The sequence below is a fragment of the Dicentrarchus labrax genome, unplaced genomic scaffold (genome assembly GCF_905237075.1).
Source record: "Dicentrarchus labrax unplaced genomic scaffold, dlabrax2021, whole genome shotgun sequence".
NCBI classification, from domain to species: domain Eukaryota; kingdom Metazoa; phylum Chordata; class Actinopteri; family Moronidae; genus Dicentrarchus; species Dicentrarchus labrax.
Genome location: NW_026136724.1, coordinates 5,818,790 through 5,846,707, shown reverse-complemented (window position 1 = coordinate 5,846,707; position 27,918 = coordinate 5,818,790). Strand labels below are relative to the sequence as shown.

The window sequence follows — 27,918 nt, the reverse complement described above, 5'->3', positions numbered from 1 at the left end:
GAGGCTAACTCTACGGCTGTCACTGTGTGTGGACCCCCAGGTTTCATGGATGAATTGGGCTCCAGAAGTTAGCCGAGGAAGTTAAAGTATGAGTTTCTAAGTTGAACCTGCAGGAGTTTGGATGAATGTGAGCCACAGAAAGGAGAAACACTGGGTATGTCTATTCTGTTATTCAATGCAGCGTTAATATGAGCTAGCTTTACACAGACAGGGTGAAGGCTGTCACTGCTAGCATGACAGCTACACTGCTGCAGGATGCTTTTATTTCTTTTAATGATTTAACTAAACATGATATTTAAATCACAGAGGGATCTTTAAATTCAAGTCTCTTTAAAAGGTTGACACATTAGAAACTAACAGAGCCAAATGAACTGTGAGATAAGAAGACACATTAATGAAAGAAACATAAAAAAAAATTATTTTTTAAAATTTTTATTATTTATTTAATTAGTGACAGCGAGATGGGGCGCTGCTCAGTTCTCGTCCAGTATTCCCAGTTAGTCGAAGAATGACCTGTAGGAGGAGAACTTGTTCTAGTAAAAAGTATAAAACACAGTCACAAACAGCTTGAAAATCAGAACCAAACCTGAGGATGAAAACATCCCAGATTCCATTTCATGTTACACACATTACTGTCACCCCCTGCATGGGTCAACACCTCCAGCACTAACCCGACCCCTGCCCCACAATGCACAGTTTCTTTAAGGCCAGAGCAACACCAGTTAAGGTCTCTCAAACACTCTGGGCACAATGAACAATGTGTGCTCGACGCATGCAAAAACTAACAGCCTATAAACACCAATGTTAATAGTTGATTTAAACCAGATCCAAAGATATTGTATGGTAAACTACAAAAACAATAAATGTCAGCTGTGTGTGTGTTGTATATATAAAATGGTGTGCCTGTGTCTGTCAGCTCCTCGTCTACCCTTCACCTTTATTCTTCCTCTCCAGATGTTTATCAGATAATTAGTCGTTCCAGTCTCTGTAATATTAGTAGTAAAATCTAAATTCCAAGTTGTAATCCCTGTGATAAAGGCAAATTAATAAAAAAAAAAAAAACTGAACCCAGGTCTGTTTATTGCCATTAGAGGACCTACCGGCTTTCTCTTTGGTCTGCTCTCCACTGAGGTCCACTCTCCACTGAGGTCCACTCGCCTCCTCTTCCTCTCTGGAGAGAGGCTGGCTGACGTTCTGCATAAAAATGAAAAACTGTTTAAATCTCCAGAATCTTAACATAAAATCATCATTACAGTGAAGTGATAGAACACTTACCTTCTGATACCAGCTGGACTCACAGCCTCCCATTTCCTTTTGTAGGATGGGTTTAGTTTGGACCAGTCTAGTGGTTGTGTTTTCTCACTAATTGTGCGTCTGGCCATGGCCTCCTCCATGTAATCCTAATAAGAGAGTATTTTGATACATGATTCGATCATCTCAAGAAATTTAAAACTGAGTTGAACAGTTACATTAAATAAGTGTTATTTAGTCTAACCAAAGAATAATCTAGGCACTTATATATAAACTTTATAAACTAAAATAGTAATTTTTATTTACGCCCATTGATTTCACATGAATTCAGTTAAATTCCTGATCAAATTCCTGCCTGTCAACCAACTTGAAGCAATTGTACGTTATTTATTTTTCAGCGGACTGTGAATAACTAGATTGATATCTTTTATAGCCGTGTGAATGATGATTGTCAAACGAGACTTACTTAGTAGGTTGAGTAGGAAGTTTGGGGCAGAAAGAAGAAGAGATACTTTGTTAATTTATTCTTTTTTTCACTCTTACTTTACACACAGACTGGTATCTATCTATTCACATCATGCACATGCAGCGCATAGACATCCAAACGTGGAGAGGTGGTGGAGGGATGGGCTGGGCTTGACTTGAACCGGCAAGGGACTCATTACTTTACCACCTGCCCACACACTGACCGACTGCACTGGAGAACCCAATACACAACACCACAACAGTAGACAGATGTGATTAATACATTTTATTCTGGTCTTATTTAACATTAAAATTTCAAATACTTTTTTAAATTCCTACACTGCCAATTATTCTTAATAATGCTTGGGGTGGAAAACGCAGGAGACAGGAAACCCCTGCCATGTTATTAGAGGTGTGAATTGTCACTGATCTCCCGATTCGATTACGATTATCATGTCAGCAATTCGATTCGATTCTTCGATGCATCACAATGCTTCAAATAAATTTTTCTATTAAAGCCATGTAGGATATTTGACTTGACGGAATGCATTAAGATACTGTATAGTTCAATATAATACAGTTTTCTATATTACTTCATATGGTTGTTTTCAGTATTAGCTCCTCTGCTATTGTGTGATGGTTTTTTGCACCTTGTGATGTGGCGGTGTTTGTACCAGGCTACGGTGTGTTTTTATTTACTGATGCCGCGTTAACTAAATGACCGGCCTGTTGGTTTACTCATCGAAAACTGAACTGAAAAAAGTCCAGTGGCTTATTGACATAACTGGGGTGTAAGGTCTCCAGGTGCAGTCTTAATTTGTTTGGTTTCATGCTGTCCGCTGTCAGAGTTTTAAACATAAAACACACACAGGTCTTTACTCATTTCCGACCGTATTCACAGTAAACCCAGGGCTGTGTAGGCTTCGTCGTATTTCCTGCTCTTATTAGGTTTCTGCCGGTTACCGTCACATGCTGTTCTTGCCTCTGACGTCTCCTCCGTTTTTTTTTACTCCTGTCAGAAACTTTTCCATCTCTCCTCCCCTGTCAGTCCTCCCTGCCTGCGCCCCACCCACTACTTGATGAAACCGGTTAGGCTACTGAGAATGTTATTTCTCATTTGAATGTATATGCCGCGGCCGGAAAATTAACGTGTGACATCATTGCGTTACAATCGATGCAGCATCGTCCATGTCTGCATCACGATGCATCGATTATTTGATTAATTTCAACACCTCTACATGTTATCCACCCTGTCATCTTCAAATCTTTATCTTAAAAAAAACTTGAAATAACAAATTATTTGAGTTAGCAGAACCTAAACCGTAAACAAATGAGGGCCAAATAGTTTTATAGATTTAAAGTTTCACTAACTATCTTTCTTGTTACATTTTATTTAGAAAAAGTTCAACCAAGCAGCAACTTAGGTCATTAGTCTTATCTTTGCGTAAACTTTAAGCTTTTGTACATTATTTTATTTTTCAGCAGACTGTGAATAACTAGATTGATAGTTATAGGCAACTATCTATCTGCTTACTTGTGTATCTGTTTATTTTTCCGGCTTAGATTAATAGATCAGTGAGCTCTTCATTAGATGCAAGTACTTAAATGAACTTAAGCATTAAATAATAATAATAATACATTTTATATATATCACCTTTCTTATTAAAATTTAAAGTGCTCAACAAAAAGATAGAAGAAATTTGTCATGTCATCCACCCTGTCACACCGTCCACCCTGTCATCTTCAAATCTGTATCTTGAAAATAATCTAAAATGAATCGAGCAGAACCTAAACCATAAACAAATGAGGGCCAAATAGTTTTAAAGTTTGACCACATATCTTTGTTGTTACATTTTTATTTAGAAAAAGTTCCACGAAGCAGCAGCTCAGGTTGTTAGTCTTACCTCTGAGAAAAGACTTGAGGAACAGAAATAAAGCAAAAAATTTATAAATCAACTCACCATGAAGTAACGTATCCACTGCAAAGTGTAAAAGGAAGATAATTCCTAATATCACCTTTTAACTGTCGCTGTAGATACACTTCAACTCTGGATGGCTGTGTGTCTGTGAGAAGCAGTGCAAGCATGGTTATCAGGAAGTTGCCCTCAGAAGTAGCACCCGCCCTCTCTGGCTGACTGGCGGGATGGCTTGAATGACAACTTTCCCATTTTTTTTGTTGTGCACTTCCAAGAGAGATGAAGCAGTTAAAGGAAAATACATTTTTAAACTGTTGTGCTGTAACAATAACCAGTACAGTTTTACAGTGTACTCTACTGCTGTAACAATAAGCAGCTTGACTTCCATGCAAAGACAGAATACGTTAGCCTTCACTGCATGTTGCTTTTCTCTTTCCTAGAGATATTTTTTCTAGCTGCTATGACTGTAGTAATAGGATTTGAGGGCAGTGCCAATAAGATCGGCATTGGAATCATCAGGGATGGTGAAGTGCTTTCCAACCCTAGACGGACCTACATCACCCCTCCTGGTCAAGGCAAGTCACATTTGTGCTAAAGCACTATTGTCACCTTCACCTCAATGGCAATGTATCACAGTCTAACACTATGCACATGAAGCTGACCACGTTATTTTACCCATCAGGCTTCATGCCGAGCGACACCGCCAGGCACCACCGTGCTGTCATACTGACTGTCCTGAAGGAGGCGCTGGAGCAAGCAGGGCTGAAGCCTGCAGACATTGACTGTGTGGCGTACACCAAAGGTAACACCAGATCCTGGCTCTTATTGAATGAGATTTAAACGGTCACAAAAGGATTACGTTGTACTTTCACCTAAAAGCATTCAGATCTTCACTAGAACTAAAAACAAAAAAACAACGCATGTGAGTTTAAACAGTGCTTTCCCCCACAACATTAGTTTAAATGGATGTATCTAGGATCTTTTCTTTTCTATAAACAATACTGACTACAATGTAAAGTTGGGAGTCTAATATCAAGAAACACATTTAGAGGTGACATTGGAAGATGCTTTCCTGTGTTGTTTTCTTTCATGTCTAGTTTTAGGGTTGTATGTGTTCATGGACTTTTTGCCCCACAGTGTGACATTGGTTTTTAAAGTGGTAATCATGTCAGAATAACAATACTACCATTTTAAATTCATATTCATTGTACTCAGTAGACCTGATGTTGAACTTTTCCACTTTTTCTAAATAAACAGGAAGCAGACTGCTGAATTGTGAAAATAATTGTAATTATAATAGTTTAGCATCATTTACAAGAAGATGACAGGGTGGACGACATAACAGTGTGGACAAAGGCAGTGGGTTCTAGAAGAAAGACGGAAAAAAAAACAACCACGTGTCCACCCTGTCACGGAAGTCTGACAGGGTGGACAGTGACAGTGTGGACAGTGACAGTGTGGACAGTGACTGGGTGGACAGTGACTGGGTCAAGACATCATTTACAAGAAAAAATAAAAGAATGTCCACCATTTTTGGATAAAGTTAGAATTTAGTGAACACATGGAGGACCTTCAGTGTAATTTATTGTTGAAAGTGACGTGTACTATTCTACAAATTTATTCAGTTCATTAATATTGCCCTCTGACAGGGTGGACATGTTAAGCTTTCACCTACAGGAAATGTAAGTGTAGATACTGACTGTACTGCTGCAGTTGTTTCTATGGAAACACAAATCAGTAGTGAACAGCAATGTGCATGTAGCAATATTTAAATTAAATATAAATGATCAAAATGACTTGATTTATCAAATAACTTGTTGAAGACAATAAGAACAGTTAAAAAGTATAATTTGGTGTCATTTAACCACTTACCGCACTTACTACACTTATTGAAGTTAGTATAGCAGCGGCAATGATATAGAATAAAGGAAACACATTGTAATTGACTAATCATTGAACTGGTATGTGTGCAAATGTATGGATTTCATTGGTTTGCCACTTGTTCATCTTGACTTAAATATTAACCACTTTCCTTTCGGTTCCTTATTCTTAAAACGGAAAACAGATTCTGAAACAGCCTTTAGACATTCTCCATTCAACCTGTCCACTGCAACAGGGTATAAAAATAGAGGAAATAGGTTTCATAGTGGGGAAAAAATAGAAACAATATATTGACTGAAAGACGCCCTGATTCAGCACATCCATCAGAAAACTAAGCTGTCATGTCTTTGACTAGACAACACTTACACCAGTTATCAGTTATTGATTATTAAGTAGCTTTGCTTAGGCTAAGGGCTCTTTATAAGTGGAAGTAATGTTGGAGTGGAAACAATGTTTTTACGGCTCCAACATGACAAACAATCCCTCTCTCTCTCTTTTTCTCCTTCTCTTTCAGGTCCTGGTATGGGTGCCCCCTTGGTAACAGTGGCTCTGGTGGCCCGTACAGTCGCACAGCTTTGGGGAAAGCCGCTCCTCGGTGTCAACCACTGTATTGGACACATTGAGATGGGCCGACTCATCACAAAAGCCAACAACCCGACTGTGCTTTATGTTAGCGGTGGAAACACACAGGTTGGTGTCTGTCCCACAGTGCACCACCTACACCCTCAGCCTTTTTTTTTTTTTAATTATTAGTTTTTTGTACAAAACATGGGCAGCATCAATGCAATAAACAAAAGTAGCTATAATTACAATATGATGGGAGAAAAATAATTCTAGTGCTCACCCTGTAGTGTCCTTATTGGAACAACAAAAAAGAAGGAAGAAAAACAAAAGGTAGATATGTACACATATGCCTGTGCACCTGAACACATACATGCACATGTTCACTTACACCCACATGTCCAAATAATCATAAACATATATATATATATATAAAAAACTTCCCTCTCACCCTCTTGGGGTGGTATCCTGGGAGTTTGAGGGTTCTGCGCAGTATCTTAGCTGTTCCTAGGACTGCGCTCTTCTGGACTGAGGCTTCTGATGTTGTTCCTGGGATCTGTTGGAGCCACTCCCCCAGTTTGGGGGTCACTGCCCCAAGTGCTCCTACTACCACAGGGATCACGCTCGCCTTGATCTTCCACATCTGCTCCAGCTGTTCTTTCAACCCTTGGTACTTTTCAACCTTTTCGTGTTCCTTCTTTCTGATGTTGGTGTCTGCTGGTATGGCCACATCTATCACCACCGCTTTCTTCTGCTCCTTGTCCACCACCACTATGTCTGGTTGGTTGGCCAGGACCTGTTTGTCAGTCTGGAAGCTGAAGTCCCACAGCACCTTGGCCCTGTTGTTCTCAGCCATCTTCTGTGGTGTGGCCCATTGGGATTTGGATACTTCTATTTCATACTGGGTACAGATGTTCCTGTACACTATTCCAGCCACTTGGTTGTGTCTCTCCATGTACGCTGAACCGGCTAGCATCTTACACCCTGCTGCTATGTGCTGGACTGTCTCAGGGGCATCTTTGCATAGTCTGCACCTTGGGTCAGATCTACTCTTGTAGATCTTGGCCTCTATGGCTCTTGTACCTAGGGCCTGTTCTTGTGCTGCCATGATCAGTGTCTCTGTGCTGTCTCTGAGTCCAGCCTTTTCCAGCCATTGGTAGGTCTTCTCGATATCAGCCACTTCTTCAATTTGGCGGTGGTACATGCCATGTAGGGGCTTGTCCCTCCAGGTTGTCTGCTCCTCTTCCTCCGCACTCTTATTGGGTTTCTGTTGCCTGAGACATTCACTTAACAGTTCATCCTTGGTGGCCATTTTTCTGATGTACTCTTGGATTTTTGATGTTTCATCCTGGATAGTGGCCTTGATGCTCACTAGTCCTCGGCCTCCCTCTTTCCGCGTAGCGTACAGTCTCAGGGTGCTGGATTTGGGGTGAAACCCTCCGTGCATGGTGAGGAGCTTTCTTGTCTTGATATCTGTGGCTTCTATCTCCTCCTTTGGCCAGCTTATGATCCCAGCAGGGTATCTGATGACTGGTAGTGCGTACATGTTGATGGTTTGGATCTTGTTCCTGCCATTCTGCTGACTTTTCAGGACCTGCCTTACTCTCTGGAGGTATTTGGTTGTGGTTGACTTCCTTGTGGCTTCCTCATGGTTTCTATTAGCCTGTGGGATACCAAAGTACTTGTAGCTGTCTTGGATATCACCTATGTTGCTCTCTGGCAGGTCAACCCCTTCAGTTCTGATCATCTTGCCTCTCTTTGAGACCATCCGGCTATATATATATATATATATATATATATATATATATATATATATATATATATATATATATATATATATATATATATATAATTGAACATATAGACATGCGCACATTCATAGGAACAAAACATGAGAGAACCATAGGGTTGTGAGTAGGTCGTCACTGATATCGTCGTATACTATATATACAGTAATATGGTCATTGTTTTTCTTAACCAAAATATATAAGGCATTAAGGCAGGTTATCACCTCTTCTCGTGATATAGATGTACCATTTTTCCCAGGGGGCATTACCTTTGTCCCTTTTGTAATCTGAGACTAAAAGTCAGTAGTTCCATAGTTTGGATGTCTTTAATTATGGCTTCTTACTGACTAACCATGGGAGTTCTGTGTTGAGCCATCTTCTTATTATGGCTTTTTTGCTCGCTGCCATGAAGACTTTTAGGAGGTATCTATCTTTCTTTGGTAGCTCTATGTCCATATTACCCAGGTAGAATGATAAACAGGTAAAATTAAAATTATACTGCAAGAGGGGGGCGCCCCGTTAGCTCAGTGGGTAGAGCTGGTGACCCATGTACCGAGGCTGAGGGGGGGTCCTTTTCTTTAATTGGGAATAGCCATTACTTGAGCACATAGGACTGGGATTAGCAGATCTTAGCTGCTGACTTAAAGGACAAGCTTGTAGCATTTAATGACATCTAGCAGTGAATTTGCAGATTTAAACTACGGTGGCCGCAAAAACCACAGAAGTGTTTGTTTATCCAGTGTTTGGTCTGTTTGTTCTGGGCTACTGTCGGAAGCTGGGAGACACAAACTGAGGACTAGTTTTCCAGTCATGGAAAAACCTGGACATTGATTAATATGACCAAATATCCTGGAAATAATCTAAGTAGTCCTGGAAAAGTTGAAATGTAGTTTTAGCTCTTCACTCAGAGCTACGCCTTCGATTTCGTTTGAAACTAGACTGTTGGTAGGAGAACTGCACGTATGACACTTCAGAGTAGGTTTATCAGACGTGGAATGAAATTGTAGCAGTCTTTTCAGAGTCAAGTATATATTTTTCAGTGCATGCAACAAACACTTTCTGCACAAGGGGGCAGTAACAAATTATAAATATCCAATGGTGTGTGGGGTCGGTGTGTTTGGAGCGCAGGCAGATGTTATGGTTCCTACTGCAAATGTCACAATATGGACTATTAAGTTATACAAAACGATAGGATACAATCTAAATAATGCACAAGGACAGGGACAAACACCCACTGTAGTGTTCCATTCACCATCGTAGCTATCGGTACTGGGCCAGTGAGTCACAACAATGGATCATACATCAATAACAGCCTAATTTTACACATGATCCATGATGATACAGAAGAATCGAAATGCATTGCAAACATATTCTAGAGACAACCCAAAATGTCACACATCATGTTATCTTATGAAGCTTATGCTCCCCTGTAGTTTGCACCCAGTCCGTAGGCCTCCCGGAGAAACTGCCCGTCTGCATGTCATGGCACTGAGTTTCTGCACTGCTCTTCCTCATGATGTCAGTGAAACAGTGGGTTGGATTAACCACAAATGTAATCATTCTTTTGTCCATGTCTTCCTGTGCAGGTTATTGCGTACTCAGAGCGGCGGTACAGAATATTTGGGGAGACCATTGACATCGCCGTTGGCAACTGTTTGGACAGGTTCGCCCGTGTAATAAAGGTGTGTGTCATCGTGGTCCTCGTGAGAGCAACAGTTTGACTTCTACTGTATGCGATCGATGTGTGTTAATAACTGTTCCTCCACTCAGATTTCCAATGACCCCAGTCCAGGCTACAACATAGAGCAGATGGCCAAAAGGTGAGTGAGCCTCAATCTCTTTTTGGGATGTGTTGTGTGTGTTTGTAATGCTTGTTTCACTTTGCTTCCTGTGCCTGCTGTTAGAGGGAGTCAGTACGTGGAGCTGCCATATACAGTAAAAGGAATGGATGTCTCATTTTCTGGGATTTTGTCCTACATTGAGGTGAGTGGAGAGCTGTATCTACAGTAAGTGCTATCAGCTAAATATCTTTTGACTTGTTGCAGATGATAATTCAAATCCTGAGGCTACAGTTTGCTGTCTGCTACTTCATCATTACTTTGGTCCCTGTTCCCAAAAGTTTTCTCTTTTCTTCTTCCACAGGAGGTTTCTCATAAGATGCTGAGCTCTGGTCAGTGTGCAGCAGAGGACCTGTGTTTCTCCCTGCAGGTACGAACAACAGCTGTAGTGCTGCCTCATGCTCTCCAATTCAACATGTGTCTATGATATTGTTATACATGTGGAGTGCTGGGCCAAGCTTGACACACTTTCTTCCCATCTATCTTTCCTCATAGGCTACCATACAGTGATTTGCTGGCTTAAATACTTTTTTATATTTTATCAGACATTTTATTTGATAAAATGGTTTAACATAAAAAAAAACAACATAAAAAAACCTTCAAAGTCAAAATATTGTTGTTTTGAGTTGTTTTTAAAACTCTATGGTTTTAATGGTTTTTTCTATTAAAGTTAAATATCTTATCCTCTGAGCTAACTAGGGCTGTATGATACTGTAAAAATTTCACATTGCAGTTATGACAGATATTGCAATATGATTGATGATTGGTGTGGGAATAATCCTTTTTCCCAATTTGAATTAACGTCATAATGATTTTAAATTTGTTGGGGTCTGTACCAAACAAACATGTTTTTTTAAATCTGGCGAACAAGATTGTACTAGAACTAGAGTATTTGATTATTTTGCTGCTTGGTCACACAAAAAAAAAATGCATAAAAATGCAGCTTAACATGTTGGATAATATTTTAATAATTGTGCAGTTCCTCTCATGGTTTGACCTGCACGGGTTCACTTTGGTAAGACTAAACTGACCTGGTTAGTTAATTTAGTCAATGATTGTATTTCCCTGCTTGTTATAAACAGTACAGCTCAGGGTTCACGAACTTTAGTCTCTACAATAGTTCACAAAACATTATTCACTACACAATTGATTTCCTCAAAGAAGTATATGGAATGGATAATCATACACCTGATATTTTCTATAAAAAATATAGTTTACCGTGAAAATACATTTTTGGTGTGATGTCTCCTGTGATTGCTCTGTATCTAATGAATACTTTTATTTATTTATTTCCCTTATGGCTTCTTTATTTTTTTGTAAACCAACTTTAATGACACATACACACTTTATTTGTTAGAAAAAACAAAAAAAGAAAGAGAGAAAAGCCCAAATTCAGTCTGTCTGACCAACAGTCCAAAGATATTCACTTTACCATAATGTAGGACATACAAATGGATCAAATGTTCAGTTTTTTGTTTTTTTTCCTCGAGCATTTTTACATGGAAACCATTCATACAACAATTGGTTAATCAACTATTGGTTAACACCTCCCTTCCTGCAGGAGACGCTGTTCTCAATGCTGGTGGAGATCACAGAGAGGGCCATGGCTCACTGCGGCTCCCAGGAGGTCCTCATCGTCGGGGGCGTCGGCTGTGAGTATCAGCAATCAGTGAGAGATGCTTCAAGTATTCGGTACCACTGCCCCAATGTCCCGATCTTTCTAGTAGATACAATACTGCAGTTCCAACGTCACAGGAACCGGACATATCAACAGACTGTTGACATAGTGGAAAACCAAAGAAAATATCCCAGAGTTTATATTATTCTTTAAATGGGGTAATATATACCTGACCTAATATCAAATTAAAATATATACATTTATATTTCAGGAATTCATATTTTACTTTTGGTGGAATGAAATGCTCCTACTGTCCTCAACTGTTTGTGGTTCTTATTCTCTTATTTCTTTCTTAACTTCATCACAACCACAATGAACTGATGTTATTCTGCTTGTTTAGAAATTACATGTCACATTCAGACTGCAAGCCTTTTTTGCTCATGTGTGGCCCGGATCTGACTTTTTCATCACAGGGTGAACAGTCTAAATCACATAACAGCCCCACGAACGAAGAGCCAATAAGAGTCATTTATTATTGTAATCTGTAAAAAGATGCAGTAGCAAGGAAAATCAACACTCAGCAGAATCCAGTTCATTCAGGTAACCCAGGCTGCACTGAAGCAACAAACCCTACAGGACCCTTCTTACGGGAGAGAAATTCCCTCCAGACAGCAACAAGACCAAAAAAGATCATACAGCTGATAAATTAAAAAAACCTTAAGGAACAGCTTGGCTGCAAACATTTTTCTTTATTCAGTGCAAAGCTGTTCACCTGTGTGATCTAGAAAAATACAAGTATTCGGAACTCTGTAGATATTAAATAACTGATCAGATCACAAGCAAAAAAACCTGTATGGGACATCCTTAATCACAACAACTGCAAGATGCTCAGGAAAGGTTCATCCTATCATAACTAATCAAAGCAGTCCCAATTCCAACCATTAAAGCCTCATCAGAAGCTTTGAACGGTCCTTGAACTGTCCTTAATAGAGTCCATCCTGTAGAGACCGTGACCTCTGGTTTCCTCTGCAGGTAACCTGCGTCTGCAGGAGATGATGGGGGTGATGTGTAAGGAGAGAGGAGCCAAACTGTTTGCCACAGATGAACGGTAAACCAGTGGATCCCCTATTGTTATTATTTATCTGAATTTAAGAGTGTTCACAGGACCAACGCTTTGCTTTTACTTTAATATTTCCTACAGACTGCTTACATGGTTATGCATTTTCACAGCATGCTTTGTAATACAGTTAGCAGTAATGTTAAGTGAGTGGCAGTAAATGGACTGAACATGCAAAATCCCTGGCATGGTCCTTTAAAAAAAAAAAAAGTGAACGTTGTGTTCCAGGTTGAGTCCAGATAACAGTGCTCACTTTGTGCCACAGGTTCTGCATAGACAACGGAGCAATGATCGCTCAAGCCGGCTGGGAGATGTTCAGGTCTGGACAGGTGACGGAGCTGGAGGACTCGTGGATTACACAGAGGTACACCTGTTTGTATCTAGTTTCTGCTTCTGGCTCTCTGTGGGAAATGAACGTGATCCTGGAAATCCAAAATGGCCACTTGTGGTTGAATGATCGAGCATTTTGCTCCACAAAGTTGGAGCCAATGTTTTTTCAGGGTCCCCCAGCTAAAAGATTGTTAATCATTAGAAACTCTTCAGCAATGTCCTCTTGATGTATAGGAAATAGGAGAAACCAGAACATCTGATGTGTCCATGCTGACATGAGCATTTGTCCTGTTGCAGGTACAGAACAGATGAGGTGGAGGTGACGTGGAGAGACTGATGGACTCAGCCACATGTTGCAGCAGGTCTGTTAGGACGGGAGGTTTAGAGCTCCTGAAGAGACACTTCATTCTGGGAAACTTAAGAATTTAAGAGTTTGTTTTGAGTTTGTCTGAATTACAGTTTAAAGCCACAAATAAAGTTTCTCTTCCCGCTAATGTTTCAGGCGGACTACGGAAAATCCTGGCAAGTTAAATCAGTCCCGTTTTACTTTAAACTGTTTCTCCTCAGTATCAAGGAGGGAAACGTTGAACTGTCAGATAAAAACAGACTAAGATGAAACTCATCAAGTTTATTCATTTTTATTAAGCAATACTGTTCACTTACATTCCTCCTCTTTCTCCAGTGTAAATTTTTTTTATTCAATAAATTCTTTTCAAAAATCAACATACTGAACATGGTGAGATCCCTTATGGATTCATGAGCAACATTCGCCCGATTAGGGAACCAAATAAAAACAAAGAAAAGGAACACAGCATTAAGATCTGACAGGGGTAAAGGGTGAACTCTACTGTGCCTTTGACTACACCCCTCTGTAAACTGAAGACACGGATACACAAGTCCTCTGCATACAATAACCATAAAACTCAAGCAGGTGTTGTAATGGAGAAGGGAGGGGAGGGGGGATAAATCACTCTGATGAGGGTTTCTCGCACACAGGGATTGGTCACAACAGATTCTTTTTAACAAAGTGCTTGATTGACCGCTCGCTTTACAGAGGACACAAAAAGTTTGATAAAACTGCAGCTTTCAACAGGGGGGAAATTAAATTACAGCTCCTCAGAGATTGTTAAAAAAAAAAAAAAGGAGAAAAAAATACCAGCTCTACACATACAAGCTAAAAATGGTAATGAGAGGTGATGAAAACAGGTCTGATTAATTAAGGCAGGCTTTCTGTAAGGCGTTAAAAAAGTCCATTGCTGTAAGATCTCAAAGGAGTTAGTCCAAAGTGTCAGTGTGGCTTTGTGTGAAGACATCATCCTGAGTGCAGTGTGTGTGAACGGGACTCAAAAATGTGTCCATCTTTACGTGTTTTAATGTGCATGTAGGTGTATGTTGTGTGTTTACATATGCTTTGGGTCTGTCACACTGCTAGGCTGGGTGTTCCTGGCTCTCCTTATACCAAACTACCTTTTTTGGAACTGCAAAACAGAAAAAGAACAAAATGTCAGAGGGAGAAGCAAAGACACAACACATATGTCAGATAAATCTATATTAAGCATGGCATTATAATAAACTGATAATACTGTGACAAGCAGCACACTAAGAGAAAAGCAGCTCTCAGCAATGTCAACCAGAATTGGCAGGTTGACAATATGTTCATTTAACTTAAATATTCTTTAATACAGTTATGTGTTGAAGAAAGCTGCTTTCTGAGTACCTTTGCAGAGTCATTAGTGCACAATCCACAAAGAATAGCAGTTAAGAAATTCACTATATTGGCCTCCATGTTGGTAATCAGTGATTTCTTCCCCTCTAAAATTGGTATCGGTCAGGCTCCAATATAAATATACATTTTATTTAAGGTGGGTAATTTGGAAAATGCATATGGATCAATGCATATTGTAACTGTTGATTTTACCAGCTGTTCATATTAACTTGGACTGTATACTTTGATGGTGATTATTTAATGCTTGCCAACTTCCAGAGTAATGGATCAACAGAGGAAACGTGCCAGGAGACAAGAAAGAAAAGAATTTTGGTTGTGTAGATTGAACACCAGATTGTGTGGTACTGTTTTAAAAAGTATCATTTCACACCGTATCGGCATTAAACCCAAATGATAAACGGTCAACCTACCTTTTTTCTGTTTGTTACAAATAGCATTCCATTCTGAGGAGGGATAAATAAAAAAAAGACACCGTTAGAGGCAATGCACTAAAATGACAATATTCCAGAAGGAAAATGTGGCAGGGCACCGTCTTTACGGCTCCTCTCAGCGCTCACCTCTACTGTGATAATTCAAAGCCTCCACTAGATGGCGACAACTAAGCAGCAGCTTCCCGTTGCTCTCGTCCACCTCTGGGCGTGCGGTGGGGATGATAGAGGTAGCGACTGGAATAGGAGTTACTTCGGGGGGCTGGATTGTGAGAACTGTCTCGAATGTTAGCTCTGCTGACTGTTCGGCGTCTGTGGGTTGAGGGTGGAGGGCGTTGGTAGCGGGGCGAGTGCTGGGGCCCTCCGTGGCCGGCCTCGCCTCGCTGATGAAACTGAGACCCCACTGGTTCTGTAGCAGCACGCCGATGGCAGGCCGGTCCTCCTCCAGTGTTCCGCTTGCTGCCCCCGCCTTCACCTTGGAGGCGTAGCTGACGGCAGGCTGCAGCTTGGCGGGGCTGTCCTGCACTGGGAAGGCGGGTGGGGGCTTGAGCAGTGACAGACTGTCCTCCACCCACCTCTCCTTTTGGATACCCTTTTGTGGCCGCTCGCTCACTCGGCTGACGCCTTTCTGGCTTTCCCTGCGGAGGCTGCGGCCTTTGTGCTGCTGGCCCCTGCGCTCTTTTTCCCTGCGGAAGGTCAAGGCGTGTGTGTGGCCGGCTCCGATCAGTTCGCCTTCGGGTGAAAGCTGTCGGGGCTGTTGGTCACCTCCAGAGATGCAGCCTCCACCCCCACCACCTCCACAGTTGCCCGAGCCAGGAGACAGGCGGCGGTTGCGAATGTGCGGCTCGGAGTTGGTGGCTGAAACAAGGACTGCTGGGTCACACAGGGTATCGGACTCGCACACAGTGTTACTGGCTTCCCATGAACCTGAAACAGAGGTGTTGAAATGTGAGTCAAATATCTGCTATCTAATATACTCATATCTGCATACCACACATACCAGGAACTGTTTTTCTAGGTCCTGGTGAACAGTATGATATGAAATAGTCACCACGGGGGGGGGCACCAACATTTGGGCTCAGAGTTGAAACCCTGTTAAACTATTAAACTGTAAAAATAATAATAATTCCTGAATCCCTATTCTGCCTCCTCCTCGTGTTAATTTCACCAGGTGTCCAAACAGGTGTTTCACACTCCAAGATTCTGCACTTGGCACTGGTTCATAAAGGATCTTTGCACTTGGCCGTTTCATACAAACAAACATCAGGGGTGGATGGTGACACATTTTCATGTGACTTCACTGTGCCAGTTGAGTTTCAGCAGAACAACAGTTGCCTGTTTTCCAAGTTGTGCAGAAAAGAACAAAATGACCTGATACTAAACTAAGAGGCTGGAACAGCTGGAGCAAAACACCTCATGTGGGGTATTTGCTCCACTGATAGTAGGAAAATGACTAAATTAAAAAGCCCTAATTGCCCAGTTTGTGTGTGTGTGTGTTGTTGTAATGCTGAAACAATTAGTTGATTAACCAATTAAGTTGACCAAGGAAATTAGACGCCAACCATTGATAAGCCACATTCCTGCTATCTATTCAATCACAGATGCAATACAACAATAGTTTGCATTTTCAAATGTGACTATTGGCTTTTCCCTTGTTTATGTTGTTAAAGAGTTTGGAGCTGTTGGTTGGACAAAACAGGCAACATGAAAACTTTACCTCTGGCTTTCCAAGTTCCCAACCTGAGGCTTTCTCATCGTTTAACATTTTACAGTCTAAACGGTCAATAAATAAAATCTGAATGATCAATCATTGAAATAAAATTGCAAGCCTATATTTGCTTACCTCAGTATTTAAAGACAATGTTTAACTACTGGCTGTAGTCAGCTGGTCACCATACACCTTGAACCAGTGTTACACAACGGTCTGTGTCAGTCACATTTAGTGAAAGGAACAGAATGGTTAATTAACCAGGGTGTGAAGGAAAGGTTCAATTTTAGTTGGGCCATTTTCTGTCCACATGGCACAAGTCAGGTCATTGTTAACGGTACGTCTACTGGAAATACTTCCTCAGAGGCAAAAGCAACGAAACTCACAACAGGTTCTTTGTATTGTCTCAGAACTGGAGGGGACACAGATTCAAGTGTAACACCCATATGATTAAAATATGAATACACTCGGCCTGAACAGCGTGCCCGCTAAGCGCCACATTTAAAAAAAAAAAAAAAAAAAAAAAGGGGGAAGAAAGAAACGGTACTTTGCCAGTGGAGCTCCTCCTCAAGCACCGTGTCAGAAATGATCCGACCGACCTGAGTCAGCGGGCTCTGGCTACAACACGGACCTGGCTGCTTTATTGTTGTCTCTTCGGATACAACAACATGCTATGCTTCGTGTATGCGGAGCTGGCAGCTAACGAGACCGCAGAAGCTACGAGCCAGCACCGGTGTTAGCAAACTTTAATTAGCAGCGTCATGGTGCGGCGAATAAAACTCGACGGATTTACCGGTCTGTCGTTATAATATAATCAATATAGTTCACCAAACCCCCAACAACAAACGCTGTCGTCGAAGAGATGGCTCTATTTCCCACCATATCGTGAAATGGACAGCTAGCTAGCATGTTAGCCGAAGTCAAAGTTTCGTAACCCCCATTCAAAGCAGCGGGCAGGCTGCTATCGATACCGCTAGCACAGTTGCTAACACCGTCGCTAAGACAACGAAATCAGACATCTGAAAGTAAGGAACTTCAGTGTGACGTGTCAAAAAGTTGTCCAAACTTACTTGTTTTGATATGCATGTCTTTTCGTTCCAAGTGTCGCTGAAGTTAAACCGTTCAGTAACTTTTGTTTACAACGTTAAGGTAACGACGGCTCGCTGGATCGGTCTTGTGTGGCCACCCGGAAGCGACACGAGAATGTGGGTGGGACAGGAAGTCCCTGTAGATAAGCGGTCCGGCGGGAAACTTGGAGGGAATTTTAATCATCAACCCTTGCGCTAAAGATGACCCATGTGATAGCCACGTGGGGGTCTAACTGGATGACGGGGTTTTTTCTCTTTAAAATAAAAGATTTTAACACTATGAAAAATTAGTTCAGAGGTCTTTATGCAAATGTGATATTACAGCAAAACTTGTTCCTTCACACATATGCCACATTAAGGGATTTACATAAAATATGATGAAACAATATACAATTATTAGATTTAATTTACAAACTTTATTTATCCTGAGGGAATCTGCTGTGTAGCAGTCGCAGTACAAAGTCATAAAGAGTGCAAATACCTGAGAGCAAATTGATTTGATGTGCAACCCAAATGTACACAACGTCAGAAATGTAACGGAACCTGTGTGTGACACAAACATAAACTTGTTAAGGTGCAAATTCCAACTATATACTCAATGTTAAAGTAAACAAGTTGACAGTGATGATCACAAAATTAGGCAAATTAATGGTGAGGTGCAGATCTAAAAAAAAAACCCCACACTATACCAAATAATATACATAAGACAGTTAAAGCAAAGAAAACTTGGAATACTTGTTTGAGGAAGTAAAGTAAGCCCTAACAAAGTCAAAATCGGCGTGTTTTCCAAATTCAATGAATTCCCTACCTGTGTGTCGGGACCCCAGGAGCTTGCATGATGAGAACGGAATAGGACTAATGGCACATAAATGACTCTAATTGTTGTTTTCTTGAGCAATAAGAAATATTTGACCTTTGCAGGCCTCTAAAATAAATTAGAAAGAAGACTCAAAACTTGGTTTACAAATGTGGTCTGGACCCCACCAGCATCCATAATCTAATCTGATGATACAACAAATCGGAGTCATCATGGTTGCAGAACTACAGACAATGTGCTCTAAAGTAGTGCTGTAACTACAACCTCAGTTCACAGGCTCTTCCATATTCAGTTTTGAGTGGATTACACACATCCTGCCTCTCATTGTCCTGAATGTAACAACCTTTAATCAGTTTATACAGAAAGCAGTGATCAGTCACACAGTGGAGAGGAAGCATGCAAACTGTTGTTTTAAAATCAACGAGACAAGTTATTTCTAACACTACACAGATCAATGAATGAGCTATTAACTCTTCACAATAAATGAGTAACTTAAGGGAAACTCACCTTGGATATCTGAGCAGTCCTCCAGTGCTACTGGCCCATCAGTGGCTCCATCCTTAAAATCTGTGGCCTCCTCCCCCTTTCTCGCACACCTCTGTGGCCCTTCTCCGCTGCTCCTCTTCTGCATTGTGTTTGTGCACCTTCTCATAGCTTCGTCCCTGTTCAGGTGTGTTTTGCTTTCCTTGGTTTCCTTCACCTTGTTTTTCTTTTCTCCCTCCTCTAAACCAGAGCCTTTACACTCTGTGTCAGCTTCTCTGCTCTCATCACCTCCATGAATCTTCACTTTCTTTCACTTTCTTTGGCTCCTCTGTGGATAGTTTGGCTTGTTTTCCTCCTCCTGTTTCTCTCCAGAGCTCCCATTGTCCTTTCTTCTCTGCCCTGTCCTGCTCTTTGACTTTTTCTGGCTTTATCGCTTGTCCCACACTCTACTCTATTGCCACTGTCCTGTAGATTCCCCACCTCCTGATCTCTTTGATCATTTATCTTTTGAAATGACCCTCAATGTTATCTGTTATCTGCCGTCTTTATCGCCCCCCCAGTTAAGTTAATAAATATATATATTTTAAGCACAGACAGATTTTCCTTTAATAACCTAAAATGTCATCCCTGCATTGTTTTATAGGCACCATCAGCATCCTCTTAACCTTCCTGGGTGGCGCACCCAACATCTCTGCCAGAACTAAGAAAGACTGTAATAATGACCCAAGGCGACTGGTTGGCAACTGTCAATGCTCCTACTGTTCTCAGACACCTTCCTTTCACAATCAGAGATTGGGTTTGTTCATTTTAAATAATGTCTCTCTCCCTGGGTTTCCCTGGCAGGTCGAAAACTGAATCTGAGCTGTCCCGAGACAATCGTAAGGAAAGGAAAGCAGACAAAGCTTCAGATGTTTTTCTTTTTTTGGATGGTTTTTTTTTTTACGTCACTGTAAAGTCCATTCTCAGTGGATAAGCACTGGTGAATTCAAGTTTCTACCTCACACTGTACAAGTTGCATACTGGACCAGGACTGACTTCCAAACTATTTGTGATGTCACAAATCAGATCAGTAGATCCCATCCCTTAAAACCTGATTTTCAGAAACTTTCCACTTTAATATGGAAAGTGACTTCCTATGTTCACAAAGCCAGACAGGACAATACTTCAATTCATGTAACAGTGTCACCAAAATAAAAAAATAAAAATGAAACTATTCAATTGATGTAAGAGTTTGTATTTTTACAGACAAAGAAACAATCATCATCTTCTAATAAATAAATCATTAGCTCCTGGCAGCTCAAAGACTAAAGGATTCCACAACGATGCCCTTCTCCATGTGTGTGCGTACGTGTCTCTTCAGCCTCGTCGACGTAGAGAAACTCTTCTTACAGAGCGGGCAGCTGTGCGGCTTCTCTCCGGTGTGTGTTCGGATGTGCATGTTGAGGTCGGAGGAGCACCTGAACCTCCTCTCGCAGTAGGAGCAGGGATACGGCCTTTCTCCCGTGTGGATCCGCTTGTGGAGGAGGAGCTCGCCAGAGGTGAGGAAGGTCTTCCCGCACTGGGAGCACTGGTGGGGCCGTTCCCCTGTGTGAGTCAGATTGTGCCGGACGAGCGAGGTCGACTTGGCGAACCTCTTCCCGCAACGCGCGCAAGCGAACGGCCGCTCTCCCGTGTGCGTATTGAGGTGTTCGCTCTGCGCTCGTTTGGTTTTGAAGCTCTTGGGGCACTGCTGGCAGCTGAACGGCCTGAAGTTACTGTGGCTGCGCTGATGCCTCACCAGCTCGCCGTGTGTGAGGAACGTCTTCTCGCAGGTGGCACAAAGGTACGGCCTCTCACCCGTGTGGATTCTTTCGTGGCGCGTGAGGCTGGCCAACTGTGTGAAGCTCTTCTCGCAGTAGGAGCACTGGAATGGCCGTTGGCCATTGTGAGTCAGCAGGTGCCTGTTGAGGATCTGGAGCTGCGTGAAGCTCTTCCCGCACTCGGTGCAGGGGTACGGACGCTCCCTGGTGTGGATCTGCCGGTGCTTGTTCAGGAGCCACACATGCGTGAAGCTTTTCCCACAATCACACGCAAATGGCCGCTCGCCAGTGTGTTTCATCTGGTGTCTCTTGAGGTCCGACGCTCGGCTGTAGATCTTCTCACACAGGGAGCATTTGTACTGACGCCTCACCACGTGCCTCTGCCTGTGCCTCAGCCGCTCCAGGATGCTGCCGAAGCTCTCGCCACATTTCTGGCACTTGTACTGACCGCCCTCTTTCTCTGACGTCTCCTCTGCTATCACCACCTCTGTCGTTAAGTCGAGGGGAGGGTTGCAAGTCTGTCCGCATGCAGTTCTTTCGAAATGCAGCTTGAGCAGCCCCATCTGTGTGAACCGTTTGCCACACTGGGAGCAGAGGAAGGGCCGTTCTCCGGTGTGAATGCGCTGATGTCTGGTCAGATCCCAGGAGTTCTTGAAGCCTTTCTTGCATTCCTCGCAGGTGTAGGGACGCTCACCCGTGTGTGTCCGCTGGTGACGAGTCACGTCTGAGGCACGTGTGAAGGTTTTGCCGCACTCCTGGCACATGTGAGGGTCGGGCCTGTCGTGGATTGGGAAAGGCTTTGGGAACTCGAGATGCTGGACCTTCTTCTTGGGGGCCTCAGTTGTCTCTGCGGCCTTCTGGAGTTTGCTGTACTGCTCAGGGTGACTGTGCTCAATGTGCTGCAGCAGGAAGGTCTCCTGCATGTGGAAGAATGGACACTCAGAGCAGGCGAAGACCTGAGTGGACATCTCCACAGTGGTACCTGTGTCAAACACAGAAAACATAAGGAGGTATTTAATGTGTTGTCCAAACATGGCAAGTATTGGGCAAGTGACTGTGTGTCTAACTGTGTGGTTAGACAGAAGTTTCTGTTTCTTTTGGCAGACAAGTCAAGGTTTCTGCATGTTTCAACAGGTTCAATTTAAGACTTTCTAAAGACTATTATGAATGCAGTTTAAGACCTATTTATGTCCATACAGGCAGAAAAGTATTAAGAATAATCAGGAAAGGAGTCACGTGGGAGCGCCGAACAAGATGGCTGCACATTAGAAGTTGTCCAGAAATCCCACCAAATTAATGTAAATTCATTCGTTCATTTCTCAATAATTTTCGACATCTTTGTGTTTAAGAACACTCCGTTGTTACTTCTCATCATCTGAAGCACAGAAATTGCTACCTCAAAATATTTTAGAAAGCCTGCAGCAGACTCTAGTGATGCTAGCCTGAAGCGTCCTGAGCAGAATAATAGCCTGGAAACTCTCTTTACTGAAGTGAGTAAAATGAGTGCCAACTGCATACATTGGCTTTGAAAGTGTCAACGATCAAAGAGACCACTGCCGAACTGAAAAATGATCACAATTTTAAAAAGTACGATAGTCTCATTAAAGACTTTCTATGGGCTGGAAGCAAGCCCAGATTTAAGTTGAGCAAAATGCATGCACCCAAAGATAAAGGCGGGCTTGGTTTACCTGATGTTAGACTATATAGCTGGTCATTTGAAATGGCCAAGATAGCTATCCAAACTCTGGAGTGGGACAGTGGATGGTTTAGAATGGGCTGCTATTGAAAAGGCTCTGGTAGAAGGAGGATTATCTTTGCCAAACACAGTGAACTATTACAAATCTGCACAGCTCAGATATCTGATTTATCTGTGCAACCCATATTACAATGCTAAATGGAAAAATCTAGAATTAAGCGAACTGGACATTCCCCTCCAGAGCTTGCTTGGTTTTTATAAAAATTTATTGACAAAAACACCCCTAAACATGTGGTTTGCAGAATGTCGTAAAAACAAACTGGAAAATCACATCAAAATATTACGATGGGTGGCACATGACAAAGATTTTAAACCTGCCCAGATGGATGGGCGTTTCAAACAGTGGCTCAAACAGTGGCTCAAAAAGAAAAGGCTCTTGCCATGCCATTCCACCCTATGTGTGTGATAACCCAGCAGTCAAAGGATAAACAGAGAGATTATAATCCAATTATTCAACACTCTTGGGAGGTTTGGGCAAAAGTTCATAAAATCCACAAGATCTCACATTGCAAACAGCAATATGCCTCACTTTGGTTAAACCCAGAAGTAAAAATAGGGAAACAAAGAACATTTTGGAGAAGATGATTAGATAATGGAATACACACAATAAGCAATCTCTATAAAGATGGTATAATTAAGTCATTTGTTGAATTAGCCCAAGAATACAATTTGCAAGAGAAGAGTGATTTTTGGAAATACTTGCAGGTTAGACATTGCTTAATGAAGAAGTGTCAACCGAATGAAACCAACAACCCAATAGTTGACTATCTCCAAAACCCACCTAACCATAAAGCATCAACATTCAACACTAATTCAATTTATTTAACCAGCAGCTCATGTAACAATTTGAGGTTAATCTGGCAGAGAGACCTTAATTGTCAGATTGATGAAGATACATGGAAACAAATTGTGGCTGATAATGGTACAGTTAAATTCACTCAATATAAAATTTTACACCGGTATTACTGGACACCATGTAGGCTTTTCAAAGTAGGACTAATAAGTACCAACACATGCTGGAATTGCAAGACAGAGATGGGCACATTCATACATCTCATATGGGAATGTTCTACGGTTAACTCATTTTGGCAAAGTGTATTGAAATTCTTAGAGGCGTGGGTAGGAATATCCTTGCCCTTATCCCCACGTCTTTGCCTTATGGGAGATAAAACAGAAATTCCAAAATTGACCAAAAGCGTTCATTCAGTGTTGATGGTGGGGACAACCTCAGCTGCCAGAATTATTCTGAGACATTGGAAAGCATCCACTATCCCAACATTTAATGAGTGGAAAGCTTTGATGAGTGAAACAGCATCATGTGAGATTATGTTGGCAAGAATAAGGGGCAGGGGACCTGTGGTTCTAGGAAGCTGGGATTACTTTATGGACTACCTGACCTCTAACTAGTAGGCTGTTTGTTTGTAATCCTGTACCTCTGTAATTTTGTACTTTTTTTCTTTTAACCAGGAACACCTAACCAGTTAGTTATTTTTTTGTCTGACCTTTTTATGTATGTAAACTGTACCCAATGAGCTATGTACCGTGTTTATAAATAAAAACTTAAATTACAAAAAAAAAACAATAATCAGGAAAAGCAATATTGGTTCCATGTTGGTGTTGTTTTGTAGTTGTTACAACAATTCAATTCAACCCATTTTCCCATAAATACGTTTCAAAGTGAGACGGACATACAATTTACCAGTCGGTCTAGTATTAACACATTTAACTCCAGTTTCATTCCTCCCTTTTCAATGATGCCTCTGGTCCATTACAGGCAGCTGGTCAGTGTTTATGAGACACTTATCATATTAATTTGCTTTTGCGGTGCACTTGGCCGTTCTCATCATAGGTACACTAGAACTGACTACAGTTTTAGTTTTGTAACTACATGTTACAGTGACATGACTTTGGCCACAGCCCATAAGTAACAAATTATGTTATTTTATTTTACAGAACATTCAGCTTCTCACCTGTCAGCCAATAAAAATAAGGAGTAGAGGGTGTTTGTTGCATGCACAATTAACATTGCTTTGCGTAAATTTATTAACCACAGCAACCAGAATTCCTTCCAGTGGGCTTTAATGAGAATTCTGATGGCGGCTCTGTAAAAAACAGACTGGAAGTGGAAAAGATTGGTGCAAGTTTGATCATTTTAATCAATTTCCAGCTGTTTCTATGACTAGAAAACTAGTCTCTAAACTTCCAGGATGTGTGGGAACCCTGTGAAATGTTACTGTCCACACTAACACAACTGACAAAGCTTCACGAATATCAAACATGTTTAATACTGACGGGAATATAAGCCCACCCACAGGGAAAACATCCTGTCAACTCTGTTCACATGAAATGAGTAGATGTTTTATAGGGACTATCTGGTTTACCTTGTGCTCCAAGGTGCTCGAGGCATTTGTGGTGTTGCAGGAGAGACCTCAGGTCGTCGGGACTGGAGAGCGCTTCCAAGCAGTCCTTCAGCACGGAGGGGGCAGAGGTCAGCCACGAAACCGTCTGTTTATGGAAAAAAAAGAAAACTCAGGAATGCTGACCCAGCTTTGACTGAAGACAACTCAGCAAGAACAAAGTGCAGACTGAAATGTGACAAAACAAAGCTTTATTCACACTTACACACATAACATTTCATCCACCGTGACTCTTATAATATTGTGACTCCTGAAAATGATAATTATCTGTAAGTATGAATGATTACAGCCTGATGAATACTGCATTTTTAGGTAGATACAGATGTCTGGTAACGATACATATAATATGAGCACACCCAGCCAATGACAACATCAATGATACTATGTTATTTAAAGTATTTCTTATCAAGATAGAAGCATTTAAAGTTACTGTATTAAAGCCTATTTGGTACACTACAACGCAGCACAAAAAACAACAAAATCTTTTTAAAAATAGGACCTGTTAACGTTAAAACATTCCAAAGTTTGGAGGGAAGCGATGAAATCATTTTTGTCCCACTGTTCATCAAATACTTCCTTTAACATGTTGCAAGCAGCAGCTGCTGTAGTGTGATGCCATTTCCTACCTGACTGAGGTCTGGTACTGGCAGGAGTTTTTCCAGTTTAGACAGAAACTCCCACACAAGGAGCTGCATGTCTGTGTCATAGCTGACACCATATTCTGTTTGAAAAACCTCCTGGGAAGAACAAAGGTAAGAGTCACTCAAAAACCCAGTGAGGTCCACAAAAAGACTCTTTTCAGAATGCCAGGTTTGGTTACATGAAGCTGCCTTGCCTGGTAAAAATGCTCCCTCTCTGCTGGGTCTTTCAGCAGCGTTTGGATGAGCTCCACAAAAATGGCCTCCTCTGCGTCCACCTCTGCATCTCCACTCTGTAAGACACTATCGTTGTTACTGCTTGGACCATCTCCAAATGACACAAGCTCCATTCTGACTGTAACTACAAGGCCCAACTCCACTGTGCTTGATATGTGAACACAGACTGCTCTCACTTACTCCAGCGTATCCCGCCGGGCGGATCCGTTCCAGGTGAGGCTGTATACGCAGAATATTGGCTGTTTCCTCATTTCTGCACAGCTCAAGAATAACCTGAAGAGAAAGATGTAGAAAGAAGCGAGAGGTGTCTCTTCAGCAAGACACTGACTTACCTTCATCCATCAAACATGACATTATTGTACGATTAGTAACATTTCTTTAAACTTGCTCTCCTATGACACCCGCAGACCCACCTTCGCTCTCAGTCGAAGGAGCAGTTTGCCTCGTTGCTTTGGACTGAGCAGGTCTGGAACAGTCGCCGTCACCAGCGTCACAAACTCGTCGACCTTTTCATAATCAAGAACCTCTCTGCGCTGAGCCACTTGCCACATCGCTGCAGAGAGCAGCCGCAGAGGAGGGATCAGCAGCCTCAGTGATGACAACGGCAGGAATATATCTGCACAAACACAAGTGTCTTCTGCTCACACCATAGTGCAACAGTTTTCAACCTTTTTGATGTCAAGGACCCCAAAACTAATACACATCAGGCCGCAGAAGATCTATATTTGATAAGATGTAGTCTCAGGGACCCCAATCTGATTAGATTTAGTTATTCCATAACTACTGTAAATTGGCAGAGCAACAGTAAAGAGTGTGAAACTATTCTTATACATTCTGTCATTGGTTTAATTTTTAATCGATTAAATAATATTTAATTGAATATTCTCCATTTTTCTGGGGTCTTGAGAAAGACCGTGATAGTGTACCATTGTTTTTTCTTTGTAACGTAACAAACACAAATAAGTGACAGAACCTGTGAGCATGTTTGCTGATAAAATAAACATTTCCTTGTACACAGGGTCTGGTGTGACTATTCAAGTTGAACACTTACATTTAAATCTGTCTTAAATATTAATAAGGTGGTTAACTGAAGGGTCATTGGGGAACCTCCTGTACCAGATGTTTACAGAACAACATGCATGGATAACCTGTTAGCAGAAAGCTGCTCAAAGAAAAAAAAAAAAAGCTCAAACTAAAGAAAATAAAGAAACACCTGTTCAGATATACTGTTGCCACAATAGCTGCCTTGAGGATATAAAACAACTCTCTTCCCAACAATGTTTAGTCTGTAGCCTCCATATGTTTTCTAGCCCCTTGCATTACATGTTTTTTCTTACTTCACTAATATTATATCCAACTGTCTCAACACTGTACAGGCCAAATATAATGTACCGTACCAAGAAATTCCTCTGACACATCATGAGCCAACAACTCCTCTTACCACCGAGTCGACTAGCCTACAACATAAGCAAACAGTGCGTAATGTGGCTAACGACAGAGGTTTACAGCTTGTCCTACTCACACAGTAATCCTAAACCTTTAAATTTACTCAATAAATATGCTGAAGTTCGTACAAACAGTACACATTGCTTTATAATCCCATGTTTTGCTGTGTTTACATGAGGGAAGTTAGCTACCTACAATCACTGCTGTTAGCTGGAGCTACGAGCTAACGACACTAGAGCTAACAGTTGGACAAACACTGAAACAAAACGGACCTGTGTTTTCAAGTTGATAAGAACTGCCAGTCGTTTCCATGATTTAGACAATGTACGGTCACTTTTAAGAGTCGCTTAACCAACTATCATCAGCTAGTGAGCTATTTGTTATTAGCTTCCTACAGAGCGGAAACACGTCTAGTGAATTGTTTTCAAAATAAAAGTATCGCTTTGAAATAGCATACAAAAGTTCTCTTACATCATCACCAGCTGATTGGTAAAAGTTAAAAAAGTAGTTACAGGCTGTTTTATTATGTTTTTAATTGTTTGTTCCTAAAACATAAGTCATTCCTGTATCTTGGTTGTGTATTGTGTGTCTCTAAGCCTAATATTATACTT

The 27,918-nt window shown here is 41.4% G+C and overlaps 3 protein-coding genes and 1 long non-coding RNA gene across 6 annotated transcripts; 2 read left to right on the top strand and 2 right to left on the bottom strand.

Annotated features, from left to right (window-relative positions):
- Positions 1 to 5: 5 nt before the first annotated feature.
- On the top strand, positions 6 to 13,487 carry osgep (O-sialoglycoprotein endopeptidase). The gene is made up of 12 exons (XM_051392352.1): positions 6 to 154; positions 4,073 to 4,207; positions 4,315 to 4,434; positions 6,028 to 6,203; positions 9,448 to 9,543; positions 9,632 to 9,681; positions 9,766 to 9,844; positions 10,004 to 10,069; positions 11,261 to 11,351; positions 12,350 to 12,425; positions 12,700 to 12,798; positions 13,062 to 13,487. The coding sequence occupies exons 2-12, from the start codon at positions 4,093 to 4,095 to the stop codon at positions 13,099 to 13,101; spliced, it is 1,008 nt and encodes a 335-aa protein (XP_051248312.1). The 5' UTR covers positions 6 to 154; positions 4,073 to 4,092; the 3' UTR covers positions 13,102 to 13,487.
- Positions 13,387 to 17,832, bottom strand: si:ch211-214j24.10 (uncharacterized protein LOC558894 homolog). Its single transcript, XM_051392353.1, has 4 exons — positions 17,697 to 17,832; positions 15,048 to 15,845; positions 14,901 to 14,933; positions 13,387 to 14,242 (listed from the first exon to the last, which is right to left on the bottom strand). Exons 1-4 carry the CDS (start codon positions 17,710 to 17,712, stop codon positions 14,193 to 14,195), a joined length of 897 nt encoding a protein of 298 aa, XP_051248313.1. The 5' UTR covers positions 17,713 to 17,832; the 3' UTR covers positions 13,387 to 14,192.
- Positions 15,794 to 20,236, top strand: LOC127358867 (uncharacterized). Its single transcript, XR_007882548.1, has 2 exons — positions 15,794 to 15,866; positions 16,090 to 20,236. It is a non-coding gene; the product is annotated as an uncharacterized LOC127358867 (long non-coding RNA).
- LOC127358852 (zinc finger protein 436) lies at positions 20,233 to 27,735 on the bottom strand. 3 transcript variants are annotated; one of them, XM_051392339.1, is made up of 7 exons: positions 27,580 to 27,735; positions 26,275 to 26,477; positions 26,042 to 26,134; positions 25,822 to 25,917; positions 25,613 to 25,723; positions 24,951 to 25,074; positions 20,233 to 21,795 (listed from the first exon to the last, which is right to left on the bottom strand). In XM_051392339.1, the coding sequence occupies exons 1-7, from the start codon at positions 27,617 to 27,619 to the stop codon at positions 20,312 to 20,314; spliced, it is 2,151 nt and encodes a 716-aa protein (XP_051248299.1). In that variant the 5' UTR covers positions 27,620 to 27,735; the 3' UTR covers positions 20,233 to 20,311. The 3 variants fall into 3 exon arrangements, with proteins under 3 accessions (XP_051248299.1, XP_051248301.1, XP_051248300.1); XM_051392341.1 differs by lacking the exon at positions 27,580 to 27,735 and having other exon boundaries at positions 25,822 to 25,927; positions 26,275 to 26,419; XM_051392340.1 differs by lacking the exon at positions 27,580 to 27,735 and having other exon boundaries at positions 25,822 to 25,927; positions 26,042 to 26,407.
- Between the last annotated feature and the right edge of the window lie 183 nt (positions 27,736 to 27,918).